Source organism: Diorhabda sublineata, chromosome 2 (assembly GCF_026230105.1).
Source record: "Diorhabda sublineata isolate icDioSubl1.1 chromosome 2, icDioSubl1.1, whole genome shotgun sequence".
Lineage (NCBI taxonomy): Eukaryota > Metazoa > Arthropoda > Insecta > Coleoptera > Chrysomelidae > Diorhabda > Diorhabda sublineata.
This window is the reverse complement of record NC_079475.1, coordinates 5,204,121-5,221,300: the sequence shown is the minus strand read 5'-3', so window position 1 is coordinate 5,221,300 and position 17,180 is coordinate 5,204,121. Positions and strand designations below refer to the sequence as shown.

Sequence of the window (17,180 nt, the reverse complement as noted above, 5' to 3'; positions counted from 1 at the left end):
AAATTCTTCGAACGTAATGAATATCAATTATTATATATTCCTGAATTTTTATGTTATTTGTTTGTATTTATAATAATTAAAGTATGACTATTGCAATATGTAGAGGTGACTCTTTATCATCAAGTGGAAAACAGAATAAGAATTGTCTCAATGTAAACGTCTTAGCGCGAAGATTTTTGTTCCTTTCAAAAAGTTTTATCACAATTTTATTTAATTCAATTTATTGAAATATTTCTCATAGTTTGATAAAATATGGATCCCGTAAATAAACAAGAAATGATAAAGGTTATAAAAGGTAATATTATAATATATTTTGGCTGTAAATCAAAACGTTTTTTCTTATAATTTTGGTTGAAGTAATTAATATTTTATTATAAAATTTTGTTTTATTTGTATGTGTGATGCGAAATTTCATTTGGAATGTCTATTGTGAGTTTCTAAGAAGTTTATATATAATATTATATATAATTGGTAATATACTAATGATACCTGGCTTGAGCTCTGATATAATGTTCGCTACCTTTAGTTGTTTGGATATGATTTAGTGTCTCAGTATAGCATTAAATCAGTTGGTTAGCATTATGCTATCCTTTTTTTGAAGAAATTTTTCAGAATTTTGTGTTAACTTGTTCAAGTCCTGGCGATGTTTTGTTATTTTTAAACGGAATATTTTTTTAATATTAAAATTTTTAATTTACTTAAGAGTTAACAGATCTGTGAGCTATTTAGTTTCAAAGTTTTGAGCTTGGGATTCCATTATATTCTAGTTCTATATCAATATTAGGTGTTAAAAATTTAGAAAGAGGTCCTGCAAGTAAATCCGCCATCTCTTTGTTACTCATTGCCCAGTGTTCAGTAGTGGGTGTTTGTTTTTGAAAAGGGGGCTTTGATTGGCACCATACATAATTGAATTAAATCAGTACAGATTTGTGACATAATCGTGGAATGCAGAGGTTTGGGATTCTTATTTTAATATAAGCCCCATCTGTTTGACATTGTTTTTCTTTTTTGGATACATGCAAACAATATTAGAGGAAATAGTATGATATATGAATTTAGTTTCTTTGGGCAATGACATTGTTAAATTGCACTTTTCTTTATATAAGAAATAGAGTTCAAGAATGAAAATAAACATTGTAGATGCTGGAATATATGAGGATAATATGTCAAAGGAGCAAATGGAACAATATTATAAAGCAGTCATAAATTCTAAAGATACATCTTTATGTGAAAAAGAACCACTGGTAATTCACAATAGTCCTGAAGACATGTTTGAATCGGATATTGATTCACAAACTCAGTTGGACAACAGTGATCTTGAAACTAGCTCTTTAAAATCGAAGATGGGGAATTGTAATAAAAAAAGCACAGGTAAGTTCAACTACTTCGTTTTGGTCTGTTCTGTTTTATATATGTTGCTGCACATCTCATACTCTAAAATCAGTTTAATACTTATTGCTTACATCAGATATCAGTAATTTTATATTTAAAATATTTTAATTGTAAATTTAAATATATTTTTCTACAATTTGATCAAACATTACATTGCTTATATGTACAATATAATATTTATACAAAACAAACTAATTTTCTACATTAGATAAGCGAAATTTTGATATGGATATCTTAGAGGAGAACGAAGATGACAGCATTCCTCAAGATGCAACAAAAGCTAGTTTTACTTTTAATGATATGCCCAAAGATGATGGCTGTCCTTTAGAAATAATTTTTCATGAACCAAAATACATAAGCGTACAAAATAGTAAAATATTCATTAATGCTGATGTACAGACTAAAGCGGAGATGTTATTTGATTACCATAGTGATATGGAGAAATTGAGAGCTGATTTATCAAGACAATCGTTTTTCTCGGCACCAAGACCAAAACCTATACAGTTAACTAATTTTAATTATGTTTCTGAAGCCTTTGAGGAAACCGAAGAAACGTATGTTAGTAGGTGAGAGAAAAAAGAAATGACTTAGTACATAGGTTTTCATATTTGGAAGAACTATTGCGTTTTGTATACATTTTTAATAGGAGAAATATTTATTATTTTCTTCCAGTTTTTTTAAAGCTACTTCTTGAAACTGTTACCTATTAAGTGATTAAATAATGATTGAAATTAATTTTTGGTAATCATTTATTTAAATAATTTATATTTCTTTTTTACTCAGAATATATATTCTAGAAACTATGATATATTTAACAGTTTTAAATATCTTTCTTCATTGTTATTAATTAAATTTAAAAATTCTTAGAATTCATTTATTTTTGTTTGATAATCTTTATAGAGCGGGAAGACAAACAAAAAGAAAAATATATAATGATGATGATGACGATGATATTTCTACTTCCCCTCCCAAGCAACCAAAATTGAAATCTGTAGAGAAGCCTAAGTGGCAATCTAAAACAAAACCCAATAAGAAAGTGGAATCTGCAGAGGAACCAATGGAGTCGGATTTAACTGATGGTGAGTAATAAATTTCAACTTATTATTAAATTGATACTATTCCAGATTTTTGTGTCTTAGAGGCTCACTTGTCAATTTTTGAAAAATTGGTTTTTATTCTGTCCTAATGGTTTAGTTGTAATTTTTTTGTGTTTTTAGTCTGTCTTAATGGATTGGGTGACATTTTAAAGATACTGCATCATATTGTGTTGCTGGAGACTAATTTTTAATAATAAATTATTTCTTTCTGATTTATTTTTAAATTTTAGTAGTTCAGAGTGAAGTGCCAAAAATATCTGCCAGATCAAAGAAAACATTGTCCAATATTGAAATAATGAACCGATCTACATTATTTGCAGATTCTCCTTTGAAAAGGTATATCGATAATCTATTTTTATTTGTAGCATCTATAAAATTATAATTTCCAGGTTAACAAGAGCAGAAAAATTATTTGATAAATTAAAAGAAGATGATTTAAAAAAACACAGAGAGGAACGAGAGTTGGAGGCTTTTGAGAAAACGTTGACATCCAATATTGAACAGTCAGAACAGAATGAAGGAGACTCTATACATGTTACCAATGTTGATATTGAGTTTCCTAAACGTGTGATTCCCCCTATTCCAACTAAAAGGAAGCCAATCAATACCAGGACACAAATCCAAAAAACAAATGTTAAAAGTATGTATATGTATAACTTAACTTTTCACATTAGGAAAAAGTTTATTTTCAAAACTACACTAGCTTACAAAACTTAATGTTTTGGCTGTTATCGTGAATTTTGTCTATTACAGAGCGAGTGAAAGCACATAAGTATAATAAAAGTATTGATTTTAAAAAATAAAATATAGAGGTAGGTATATATAAAAATACAAAATTCAATTTCCGTGATAAATTTTAAAACAATTATTGATACATAATGCTACACCAAAATCAGGATACCAGTAAGATGATTCTTTTCTAGCACCTTTTTTGTAACAAACTCGATATTTCCTGGATTTGGTTTTTCCTATATAGCTTTTTATTTGCTCTGTTAAATGTTTTTCCACTAAGCATGCTGGTTTAGCCTTTAGAGCTGCTAGTTGATGACTTTGGATGGGTGTTCACAATATTGTTATTAACTATTTTTTCTACACACTCTTATCAAAAAGTGTAATCGATCCAAATAACCTTTATATTTTTTGTATAAAATGTGCAAGCAGTTGTGTAGGCCACCATAACTGCATTTCCCAAATCTACACTGCCCATATTCTCGTTGTAATCCAGGACAACGTTAGGTTTTTCCTGTCATTTTCCTTTCGTCATTATCATTAGAACCGAGCATTAACACGTCTTTCTTATACTTCCATTTTAAAACTAATAGCTTGCCTTTGAATACTGGGGATCTGTTTATTCTCATAATGTCTAAATTGAAGTAAAAAATTATCTAAGTAAATTCTATATCCTTTATTTACTAAATCGTGAGTTAACTCCAAAACAATTCATGATGATTGTTTTTCGTTTGGGTAGTTTGAACTGTAGTTTGTGTCCTTTACTCTATATAAAATATTGTTTTGGACATATACAGATTGGCTTTCGTATAGAATGAATAACTTCATGCCAAATCTAGCTTGTTTCGTTGTTATATATTGTTTTCCTTTCCACAATAAAAGAAACACGTCTACATATGTGTCTCGTTCTTAAACATAAAATGTTTTAAACTTTTGTGTCAAACTATTTATGATTGGATCGGTTTTGGACGTTTTTCTATGAGATACACAACTTAGATAGACAATCTATCTTTTTACACTTTGAGGACAGCAAAGTGTAAAAACTTACATGACAATCCAAATCTGTTTTCGCTTATAGTTTCATAAAAAGAGTGTTACCTCTTGTAAAATTAGGAGCCCCAAAAATATTTTCATCTCAGCTTTATTTTCGAAGTCACAAACAAAGGAGGTCAAGACATGGAAATACTACAAGTACCTACCCTAAATTAGTGAAAATGATTACGGACCATCTGATGAATTTGAAATAAATGCTGGGGTAAGGCAGGGTGACGGACTCCCAGCAGTATTGTTTAACGTTGCAGTTGAAGGCATAATAAGGGAAAGTAATATCGATGGAAGTATCATTAATAAATCAAAACAAGTAATAGCATTTGCTGATAATTTAACTCTAATAGCAAGTGACTGAAAGAGTCTTGAGAGCACATTAGAAAAAAGTGTAAGAGAGGCAAGAAGAAGAGGAGTGAAAATAAATCTGAAAAAGACAAAATATATTAAAACTGAGAGATAGAACGAAGTTTACAAACAAGAAACAGTGAAAATAAATGACCTCATCTTCGAAGTAGTAGACACCTTTAAGTACTTAGGAACAATGATAAAAAGAATGAGACAAGACAAACAATTTATACAGTATACATGGCATATAATAAGTACAAAATTACAAAGCAGAGCAAGATAATTAGCCGAGCAACCAATTTAAGAGTATATAAGACTGCGATAAAACCAATAGTTACTTATGCCGCTGAAACTATGAGACTAACAAATATGGACGAAGAACAACTAAGGATATATGAGAGAAGAAAATGCATGGACCAGTGAAAGATGGAAATAATAAGTATATAGGACTTATGAACTATGAGATATATGATGATATACTGAACACAATTGAAGCAAAACGAATACAATGGTACGGACACATTAAAAGAATGGGAAAACGGCAGGGTACAAGGAAAATTACAGAATAGAGACCGAACAAGAAAAGATTACCTGGTAGACCAAAAAATAGATGGGAAGATCAAATTGTGCTAGATATGCTGAATCTGGGAGTACATGACTGGAACAAACAGATGCAGGACAGAAAGAAATAGGGAACAATAGTCGATGTTTCAAAAATATGTGATAAGCTGAAAATGAATAGGGGTTAAATTTGGGCTGACCACCCACTATAGTACAAGGTCAAAAGAGCTCAATTTGAGCGGCTACAATTCTCAATAGAATTTATAGATTTGTATATTTATGTGTGTTTGAAAAGTTATATTAGAGTTAATGAGTATTTTGTATTGCTCTTGGATAAAAATGAAAAGTTCCTAATTATGTTTTTAAATCGTGTGTGGAATATTGAAGATTATGTATGAGTGTTAGAAGAAGTGCTTTTAAATTTGGAACATAGACTATTTGGCAATAACTACGAAATCATTTTGAAGACTGTTATTTTTGTAGTGTGAACGTTAATTTTCTAAAAACTATAAATCGTGCTAGAAGGCAGTAAGTATTAATGCAGTGCAGTGCTCATCTGACTCTTCAGTGGCTAAAAATAGATCTTAACCCTTCGAACAAGTGATTGAAAGACCAAGCTCATCATAAAATGTTGCTGATTTTGAAAGTATGTCCAATGAGCCAAAATGTATTTCTCAAAATGATTTAGTTGATCTTCTTAACTTCTTTCTTTCTGTAATCTGCGCTACGGTCCTTTGAGAACCAGGGCCTTCTCAACAATCGACTGACAATCTCTTCTGTCCTGAGCACCTCAACGTGTCCTATCCACCTCAGCCCCCTCCCCGATCAACGCCACTAAATCTGGCTCACCATACATCTGTCTCAGCTCAGCATTCTTCAGCTTCAGAATCGTTAGCATCAAGATTGAAAGAAAGAAAAATTGCTTTCCTTAGATACTGAAATAAGATTTTATTGTGGAAGTATTCTATCATATAATGAAAATAAATCTTCTGGGATATCTATTGTCCACAGTACAGAGGTGGAGGAAAAATATTTCGCTATCGCATCACTCATTATTTTTTAAATATTTTAAATGTGTTGCCTGTTTTTCGAATTTTATTATTATTACGAATTAAAACACCAATAGATACGCCTTTTGCAACATTTATTTTATATCAGTTTAATCTACAGAGGACAAAAAGTTCGATTTACCAAAACATAGAAAATATAAAATTGTACAAAATATCTATACAAAAAAATGAACGGTGCTTAAATTAAAACCAGCCAATGAATTTCTAATAGCGTGTGTTGCCGCTCCTCGCTCTAATTACAGCTTCCATTCGTCTTGGAAGGCTTCTAAACAGGTTGTGGACGTATCCTTGCGGCATGTTTTCCCAGAAGTAAAAAAGAACATTTTGAAGATCATCTAGTGTTCTTATTGGTGACGGATGTTTCTGAATTTGTCATCCTAGATGGTCCCAGACATACTCTATTGGATTAAGGTCCGGGCTACGTGCAGGTCAATTCAGGGTGGGTATCTCGACCTCTTCTAAGTACTGCAGAACCACTCTAGCAGCGTGTGGACGAGCATTATGGTGCATTAGCACAGAGTTGTCACCGATATGGGGCATATAGGGCATGTCAGCTTTTAGTTCTCCATCATTCACAGGTACTAACTCCGTGCGAACCTCGAAAGAAATTCCTCCCCAAACCATGATAGAGCCACCACCAAAGCTTTCAGTTTGACAAAAATGTAACCTGATCGGGCCGTTCACCACGTAGCCTATATACTAGTACACGCCTATCTGATGAATACAGACAAAATCTTGATTCATCCGTGAATAAAATATTGAAACAATCTTGAATATTCCAATTTGCGTGTTCTCGAGCAAATTCCAATCTTGCTACTCGTTGTTCTCTGGTAAGACGAGGACCTCTAGCTGGCACTCTGGCTCATATACCTGCTTCTCTCAGCCTATTTCGAACTGTTTGTAGGCTTATTCGGACATTACGAGCAGCCAACAGATCTGTTTGTAATCTTCGAGCGGGGGTATGCCTAAATCTTAACGCCGTTAACCTCAAATAACGATCATCTACTACCGAAGTTACCCTTCCGCGACCTTGTCCGGGTCTTCTGGTTAGCTGCCCTGTTTCTTGGTAGCGAATAACAAATCTGGATATGGTGTTTTATTGAACTCCAATTACTCCGGCGACATATCTTTGACTGCGGCTATCTTGTATGAGCGCAACTTCATCTGTTACATGTCTTGTTAAACGTTGAGGCACATCCATTATTAACAAAATAAAGTTAAATTTTCACTATACAATAACACAATTTGCTTAGAAAGTTCTCGATCTCAATGCATTCTCCAAGAGAGGAATGATTTACTGGAGCATTTTTGTTTCCAAAAAAATTTGTAAGAAATTGTGATATTTTTTGCCCATGGTAAGAAATCAGAAATATCTATTACTTGATATGTATACAGATTGTCCCAAAAAACTAAAATTAAGTATTAAAAATATCCTAAAATACCAATGATGCGATAATTTTTGTGGGGTGTATAATTCAATTTATATTTTTTTAAGATCCTGCTCAACAGAAAGAAATTGAACTGTTCGAACCAGTTAGGCCTTCAACAAGTCAACATGATAATTCTACAAATGTGCAATGTCCTATTTGTGCAAGACTGTTCACAGAGGATGTAATCGAGGTATATGTAAATGTTTTTTCCATATTGTAGTATTTTATATAATACAGGGTGTCCCATACAAGACTGACATAATATAGGGGAGCCCAAAATATGACGATTGGGGACAATTTATAGGACTTCGAAGTACGGCTCAAAATTTCGAAAAAAATAAATTCCTTTGCAATCATTAACTTAAAAATATCAATTTTGGTGCACATGGAGTAAAACAAGTTTTATAATTAAATTATTTATGGTAAGAAAATAAAATTTTTAAAATCAACTGACGTATAAAAAACTTCTGTGAGATTTTAATGTTATGTCACCCCTAATCAATCCCCCCCTGATTAGTTCGATCATCTTCTACTTATGAAAGCGGGGAATAGAACATACTTCAGTCTCCAACGACTATTAAAGTCACGTTTACTGAATTGGGGAACGGAGAATCTATCGCACAATTCTACGCCCGGTCGTCATGTACAATAGCGAGACCTGGGAGTTGAACAGCTGCGAGGAGCGGCTGCTCAATACGTGGAAGCAAAAGATCGTCGAATATATGGACCAGTGTGCGAGCAGGCCGCGTGGCGCAGCTGTACAAACACCGAGCTCTAACGGCTCTATGAAGACCCTAGACTGGTGACAGAAGTCAAGAGGACCAGACTGGAGGAATGTGGTGGACAAGGCCAAGGCTCTTTGAGGGCCGAAGTGCTAGTGGTAGTAGTAGTAGCAGCCTTCTACTTCTCATTATTTAATGCAATTGACACCCTCAACATTGTACAACATTTGGTATGTCCAATTTTTTTTTGAAATTCGGCTCCCTACTTTGAGACTATCAGACTTTCAGGGATCCAACTTGGTATAGGAGTAAATTGTCCCCAATCATCATATTTTGATCTCTCATCTGTTCTATGTCGGTTCTTATGCGTCTATTTAAAAAAAAATAGACTCATACGGGTGAAAAGTCTCCAGAATTTGGCCAAATCATCGCCTAAATTTTTCAAAAACTTACATAGAGGCCTCAGAAATCCATTATATCTAAAATTATGTGAATCACTGTTTTTCAAATATCGATCCTATTCTTTTCAAAATTCAGTGGATTCTAAACTTGAAAATAAGGGGGTGTTATGTGTACAACCTAGTTTTTACCCTGTAACTCTTATAAAAATATCAAACTTTTTTTGGTGATTTATTAACGGTTAAGTAGGGACCAATAGGGTTGCTATAAGAGCCCATGAAGTCCAATTTTACAAAACAAAACAATTTTATTATAGTGTTTTCTACATGAAAGGGCAGTTTTAATAGTTTTATTTACATTTCAAAGCACTAAATATTCATAGCGAAATAGAATCTTTTTTCATGTCAAAAATATGAGAACATTTATTTGTGAATACATTCTTTTGCTTAAGTTGATGTCATTCGTCGAAGCTATGAAAGTTTCACGCTTTCTTTTATTGTTAATTTTATATCATTAAAATTATTAAATTTCAGTTTCTAGAACCGTTGATGTAAATCATACCAAATACACTGTTAACATAAATTTATACTGTTTGGTCCTTCGAACCGTATATAAACTAGTGGCTTATGAAAGACAATGTAATTGTTGGTTTAGTGTGCTGAATATCAGATATTATTGTTTCAGGAACACGCCTCAAATTGCGGTGAAGAACAAGTAATGGCTACAAAAGTTTTTACATGTAAAATATGCGACAAAGTGGTTTCATCTAATATCAGATTACATATAAATGTATGTAAAAAGCGACAAGAAAAAATAGTTAGCGAAAGGGAGTAAATTTTAATTTTTCATATATTTTATATATTGTTTTTGTTGATTATATGTAAGATTATTTTGTTAACTAACAACGTACAATTATTTGTTTTAAACAGGGGGTTAATAGAATAATACAAAAGTAAATTTAAGGTTCAAATGGTACTGTTAAAATTAAATCTACTTGAAAATTACGGTTTTATATAAGGATAATCGAAACTATTGCTAAAAGTTTGTTTTTGATCCTGTTATGATGATTATACAGTGTGGAACAGCCAAATGGAATAAATTCCACCACGAATGTCTTAACAATATGCAAATATGATATAGAAATGTCTTCTAACGTTATTCAACATCTCAGACGTGACTGATCTAATTGCAAGCCCTATTCGTCTTTTTAAGTTATCTAAAAGTTGAGTGATTTACTTTTGTATATAATACTTCTGATATATATCCACAAAAAGGAGTTTAATGACGTTAAATTAGGAGATTTATAGATCCGCGCTTCTCTATCCACCGATTTGGATAAAATTGGTTCAGGTACTGTCAGATATTGATTTGGTAATGGGGCATTGCTATTTTTTGCTGCAACCATATTATAATCACAGGAACGTGAGGATTTGCTATAGCAGACACGACATTATTTTGAAGCTATTCTAAATATTTATCTTCATTTAAATTGCAATCAATGAAAAAGGGGTATAATTTTCAACAATTCCTGCCCAAACATCTACTCTTTCAGGATGTTCTTCTCTCATCCAGTGAGGAAAACAAAAGATGGATCACATCGTTATTTAATATTGTCATCATTTGTTAACAAAAATACGTTCTTCTATCAAAATTGTCATCCATGAGATCATTTCATTATATGGGAATGATTTTTATTTTTCTTCAATATTCCAAAAATTGATGTGTGGCTAACCTTGAACAGTTTAGACCAGAATCATGTGGTTTTTCTTGAAATTAATGCATAATATTCTCTTACTGCATTGGCAGCTACTTTTTTCATCTGTCTAACATGATCAAACTTCCTTTCTATTTGGCTAATTGTTCTTCGGTATAAAAGGGACCAACTTGGAAAGTTTTCATGAAATAAACAAGCAACTTCCGTTTGAACTAAAATCTTAGCTCCAGTCTCTGAAGACTTGGGTATCTAAATGTGCGTCAGATAGTGTAGTGTTAGTGTAGTGGTGGTGTATTATTATTATATATAATTCTGTCTAATCTCGATTTAACTTCTATATTCTATCTCCATGCTCTGTTTCTTATTCCTTTGGTTTTTTAATGTGGTCCATGTGTCTGCCCTGAAAGTTAGTATAGGACTCGCTATTTAAAAAAAAATATGTTATATATAAAGTATTCAAAAAAAAAAAAAATTTTTGTCACAGTTTTGTATTAAAAATGACTTTTAATATGGATATTTTTCCCATCGAAACGATGTTTTAGGTTAATAATTGTCCGTTGTTTGTTGTTTGTTATTCATCATATATAGGGTATTATATTTTTTTACAAATTAAAATAATAATTTTTGGTACATTGTATCAGTCTCCCTTCTACACATGGAAACAGTACTAGAAGTAGTTATGGTCTCGAGAAATTGCGGATAAATTTGTAATTAATTTTTAAAAAGATCATATTGTGATTCACACTAACTTGTATTAAATTAGGAGTTTTAGTAGTTTTTTTAGTGAACTAAACTAAAAATCACAAAATTAAATTGGTTTATCAATTATTTTTAAAAATTAATGTTCGTCGATAAAATTTGTTTGAAATAACTTATCTCTAAGCCATATCTGAACTTGGCAGCGTCGCATATCGTTGAAAATAATGTAACATCTCATTAAAGAATCTTTTAAGAGACAAATGGAAAAAAACATAAGCACTGAAATGAATTTTACTATGATGCTAAGTAGAAGATACACTGAGAAACTTGAACTTTCACAAGATCATGTCCAAGCTTGGAGGCACATACCGATGACAAAAAATAGTATCGTAGTCGGTATCACTGAATAATGGAGCCACCTGCTACTTGGATGGATCCAGGATTAATGGCTCCTGTGGAAGATACCCCGATATAAATTGATTAGGACAAAGTATTCGCTGTGTTGAAAGATGGTCGTGCTAAATTCAGTGGAAATACATTAATTCCAATCTTCATATTCTTACATATTCCCTGAATAACACGATACGCAGATGATCTGGGTTGGATCGGACCAGGATGCGAACACGATTGAAAAATTGATTGATGTAGAGTAACTCTTGATCAACACCAGTAAAACAACACAAGTATTAATTACAAGGAGAAGAAACGCAAATATAAGCGTACTTATCCTTAATAGAATGCAATTGATACTTTCCAATGAAATAAGATATCTAGGAGTTATCTTGGATAAAACACTTACTTGGAATAATTATCTAGACAAGGTAATCTAAAAAGCCACTGCGGCTATATGGTTGTGTCACAAGCTTGTTGTCAAGACTTGAGCCTAAAATGGGTAAACCATGCAAACAGTCATGAAACCCATGATCACATTCGCATCAGTTGTCAGGATACAAATGTACTTAGGAGTGTTTGGATAGAAATATCTCTAGAAAGCACATTTTCTAAGATAGTCTGAAGGTCCTGAAAGCTATTGGGTGCACGTCCAAGCTAAAGTAGGAGTGTAAACAAACTCTAAAAGCACTAGCTAACAGGAATAAAATAACCTTAGTGTGGCTACCAAGCCACCAGGGTATACTAGGCAATAAGAAAGTAATCAGCCTCGACAAAAAAGGGGCAACTATACTTAGGACCCGAGCGATATTGTGAGATGCCACATCAATAACTTTTTTCTTCAGGTAGCTATGGAATATGATGGAGTATTACTAGGCTTCAGGCTTAAGACAATTCAAAAGGTTCATAATTATATCAACTAGTAAGTTTGAGGAACTTCTCGTGATGACCAGAAACGACATAAAACTGGTGGTTGGTCTTCTGATAGATCAAATACAAGACTATAACTAGGAAAACACTCTGGACCTAATATAATCCAAAATATTAATAATTATATCAGCTAATTAGTCTGAGGAACTTCTTGTGATGACCCGAAACGACTGGTTTTTTGTGAAATATCACCTTAAAGTGATAGGACGATAAAATTCTGCGAGCCAGACATGGAACCAGTAGGGCATCTAATCTACAACTGGCTTTCTCATTTCATCAAAAGGCTTAAGTACCTCGAAGGAGTAGTACTAACACGTTGGGAAGTGGGACACAAAATTTCCAGAAAAATAATATCGTTTCAAGGAAGCAGAATAACGAGATGTAGAGTCTTGTGCAAAATGTCATCTAGGTATAGTGCCTAGTGGCTGAAAAGTCAGAATATATCCTCAAACAATCTACAACACATGAAAGTTCCTAAATATTTTATTCAAGTCAAAAAAATTATACCGAGTGCAAGAAAACTCCTATATAATAATTTCCATAAAAATATTACAATACCTATTATTATTTATTATTATTATTGTTTGACACTGGTAGGCGGTTATAAAAAAACCAATGAAACTATTGTTTTATAAATTTAAACATGAAAGTTTTTCAGAATACTATACACACTTTTCAGTCTACTAAAAGTAGTGAACAATTTGATTGTTTGTAGCTGAGTGTCCAGTCTGTACTTGAAAATGTTTGTATTTGCAATAGTCACTGTCTCTTCTTCTAATGCATTCCACATATATACCATACGATTTGTCAAAAAGTTCTTCCAGGGCAACTTGCAGTTTCTTCCGTTAGATAGTTTTCTTGAATGTCCTCTCAACTGCTGATTTGTATTCACATGGAAAATGTCTTAATCGCAAGTGTAGGTATGTTTAAGAATTTTATAGGTTTCTATTAAGTCTCCTCTAAAGCGATGTTCTCTGAGAATGGGTAGAGCAAATATTCTTAAGCGTTCTTCTAGCATAAATCTCTAAGCGGAGGAGGTATACCCTGTATATATGCCACGCTGTGTAAAATTATAATATTTAAAAAATATAATTAATTACGATAAAATTGAAAAATAAGGTGATCAATATTGAAGCTTGTTTTAATATTCATATTTATCTATTCAAGTAGGTACCTAAAAGAAGATAATAAAATTAAATATTATCAATCTGTATTGATAATAGTTTATTTATATTTTAAAATAAAATAAGTAGTCCAGGAAATAAATCTCAAAAAAGGCAAAACCTCGCAATTTTTTCGTCCTGCATTGATTTGTACAAAAATTTGCGATTAGGCCCATTTCGCCCTCTAGCTCATTATCTATATTGTGCCGTTGTACGCTTTTTGTATGGTAAGATTAAGAACTGCCCCTAATTGTAAAAAATATAGAATAACATTTTAAACCTGAACATGGGTAAAATTGGATTAGTTAAATAAGGATTGTTTTATGCTGTAGGATATAATTTCATATTTCAATTCTTAAAAACCACCCTTAATAACATAGCAATTTTTATAATGTAATTCAAGTGATCTATATAAAAAAAGTAGAATTTCATAGAAAAAAATATATTAACCCATACTAGTCACGCATTACATACAATGAAATTTACAAATTTGGTTCATTAATTTTATCTTTATCGAAGTCGATGTCGTCTTCATCCTCTTAAATTACTGGTGGACTATTATTGCAGTCTTCACTCGAGTACCCACTCGAGTAAGTGGAATTGCAGTACAATGCACCCGCATAAAGTGCCGCACCCTTTTTGCATTGACATAAAATCATTTTTAAAAGTTTATCGGGTGCAGGCAGATTGTTTTATTTTCCAAGCCACTATTGAATTTGATAATAGCATCTTTTTGTGTGCTCGTCTAAGGCATCAACAGTGGGCAGAAGGAAAAATAGCTTCAGATCAATTTTCTAAAGCATTCATAATGATATTTTGCCTGCAAACTTACGAGATATCTTGTGTCGCAAAATCGCGTATAAATTTCTCGATTACAATCATGTAAATAAGAAAGTTTCTCCTATGTGTTATTTCTAAACTTTGAAGATTCAACATATTTTATGACTTTTTTAAGCTCTTGACGTTTTTTTATCTCATTTTCTATGGTAGCTTGTTCTCAACAGATACATTGAGATTCTCTGTATCGGTACAATCAGTTATCGAAGATCTTCCGTTTCGAAGGGCTAAATGAAATATTTCTTTTTTACACTTTTAACTTTGAACATTAATCGGATGAGTATAATAGCTTCTGTAGGAATTAAGAACAAAAACTTCATTCGAAAAGTGCAAATAAAAGATCACCCCTCTCAAGTGATACTTCTTTTCATCTTTTTTGCTCTTCAAAGTAACATTCACACGTTTTTCAGTGCATGCAGAGGCACACACATCGTGAGAACCACTAGCTTTTTTCATAATTGAAATTGAAATCTTATATTTGTAATATGATTTCTGAAAATATAATAAAATAAAAGTTAAACGAATCAATATAAAAGTAGAAAGTCAGTTTTTTAAACAATATATCACAAAATTTTAATAACGTATGAAAAATTTTTTAAGTGCGCTAAATTATCGAAATTTTACAATGTATAGTATTGAATTATCTACATTTAAAATTAAAGATCATATAATTGAAGTTCTTTGATACAACATTTTAATAGTATTCGTTGGCGTATGGCTTAGACGGAGACGTGTTAGAAGAACTTCATCTCTGTGATTTTTCGGTAGTATTGACCTTGATTTTACAAAAAGTTTGTGCGTGGACGTTGGTCATTTGGTCTCCCATTCATCGAGTTTTAGGATTGATTTAATATCGGCAGTAGTTAAAAAGTTCACGCACTTCGCACTATCACTATTTACAGCTTCCTTATCGACCAGGTCCGTGTCTTCGTTTCCTTTTATTCCAGTATGTGAGGGGATTCAACAGAATGCAATTGTTTCGTTGTTATCTTGTATATATTGCAATTGTTGCTCAATTTTGATTGTCAAAAATTTGTAGTGTTTGGATTGAGCTAAGGGAATCTGTGAGTATGAGGTAATTAGGTTCGTTTGATGAAACGGCCAAGTGGGTAGCTCGATATATTGCACATAATAAAACAATGAAGGAGTTGGAGGAGCTTTTAGCATATATTTGGAGGTTGGTGTAATGATTGCGATACCCATGTCATCATAAGATTTCATGCGTCTGTGTAAATGTGTACAAGCTTTTTGTACTCATTGAATAATGGCCGAGCCACATTTGTCATACACCACTCCGATCCGACACCAGTTCGATTTTGTTCCGAAGAACGGATCGGTGCGGGATCGGAAGGAATGAGCACACATGTCCTACACGCTTCCGAGCTCTTTCCGATTTCCAGCTCTGGCTCGAAAATGTGTTTGGCATTTTGGTGCAAAAATTTCGGATATTCATGAGACCTATCCAGAAAACATAACGAGCGTTGTAGTCGCAGCATGCATCTTGCACTATTTCATTCGAAATAACGATGGCTAGAGTGTGCCTGAATTACCTGACAGTACTGATGAACTTTCCTCGTAACCGCCAATGAGAAAATCGCGATGCAGGGAGTATTTTAAACAATTTTTCAATTCTCAAAAGGGCAGTGTAGAGTGGCAAGAATACCAGGCCCTCATGTTTTAATTTCGTTTGATTTTTATATTATCGTCCTGATGTCTTATAAACGTCTTCTCGGATTGATGTGTTGACGTCATATAAATGACTTCAAAATGAGTTTTTTTAATGCCATTGACGTCAGTTGACCAAAAAGACATTTATCAGACGTCAAATCGACGAAAGCTTTCTAGCTGGGTACCAAGACATGTGTTTCCCGAGCACTATAACCTGGAATCTCCACACGGCAGGCACTACTTGAATTACTTGAGTGTAATAGGTTGTACTTGCTTTTTACATAAAAAAGTCTGTGAGTAAGAGTCATTTGGATAAGTTATACTGAGGGTTGTTCTTGCTGTAGCTGCAATGAAACTGTACTGAACTGGATCAGTGCAAACTAATTCATGAGTGTATAGAATTAGTTCGATGGGATACAAAGAACGATATAGTGCAATGGAGCATTTGTTGATTGTTGTATTTGAGGTTATTTGATGTGATTCGGGCCTAGTATCAACAATAATGGGACATGATTTGGTACTTTGATATTTTACATTCGTCCGATGACGAAGATGTAGTTTCAGATTACACTGTCTTGCACTGCACTGGCTGAACTGACCCTAGGACTCAAAGCAAGCCGTAAAGTAAACTGGGTGAATTAGTTCTCTTGCACTACTACTAAGAACAGCGACACTATCGCTGCTTCTGCTACAAAGAACGCTTTAGTGTACACTTCTCGAACTAGTTCTGCCAGTGCAGCTACCAAGAACAAACCTTCCAAGATTTTACTAAGTTTCTAAACCGCGAGATATTTGCGAAAAACTGATTTTTGTGACCTTTTGACCTTTATAACTTTTTTGCCTGCACGATATCGATGTAGATTTTTCACATCTTCATTATAACAGCTTAAAAAAGGTGTAACAAAAATTCAGCTAATTAGGAATTTTCCGCAGATTGGGGTTAAAAATGCCTAAAATGACTGGACTATAAACGGTGACTAGGGATTA

At 32.9% G+C, this 17,180-nt stretch overlaps 1 protein-coding gene across 2 annotated transcripts; it reads left to right on the top strand.

The window, feature by feature from the left end:
* The first annotated feature begins 127 nt into the window (after positions 1 to 127).
* Positions 128 to 11,136, top strand: LOC130453332 (uncharacterized). 2 transcript variants are annotated; one of them, XM_056793008.1, is made up of 8 exons: positions 128 to 295; positions 1,141 to 1,371; positions 1,601 to 1,958; positions 2,293 to 2,471; positions 2,720 to 2,825; positions 2,879 to 3,129; positions 7,737 to 7,861; positions 9,477 to 11,136. In XM_056793008.1, exons 1-8 carry the CDS (start codon positions 253 to 255, stop codon positions 9,624 to 9,626), a joined length of 1,443 nt encoding a protein of 480 aa, XP_056648986.1. In that variant the 5' UTR covers positions 128 to 252; the 3' UTR covers positions 9,627 to 11,136. The 2 variants fall into 2 exon arrangements, with proteins under 2 accessions (XP_056648986.1, XP_056648987.1); XM_056793009.1 differs by having other exon boundaries at positions 133 to 295; positions 2,723 to 2,825.
* Positions 11,137 to 17,180: the final 6,044 nt, after the last annotated feature.

What these genes read in the sequence shown, in the direction of transcription:
- LOC130453332 (XM_056793008.1), top strand. Translation starts at nt 253, where the DNA reads ATGGATCCCGTAAATAAACAAGAAATGATAAAGGTTATAAAAG. An exon ending in GCAGATTCTCCTTTGAAAAG is followed by an intron (nt 2,826 to 2,878) that starts GTATATCGATAA and finishes TATAATTTCCAG; the next exon opens with GTTAACAAGAGCAGAAAAAT. An exon ending in TCACAGAGGATGTAATCGAG is followed by an intron (nt 7,862 to 9,476) that starts GTATATGTAAAT and finishes TTATTGTTTCAG; the next exon opens with GAACACGCCTCAAATTGCGG.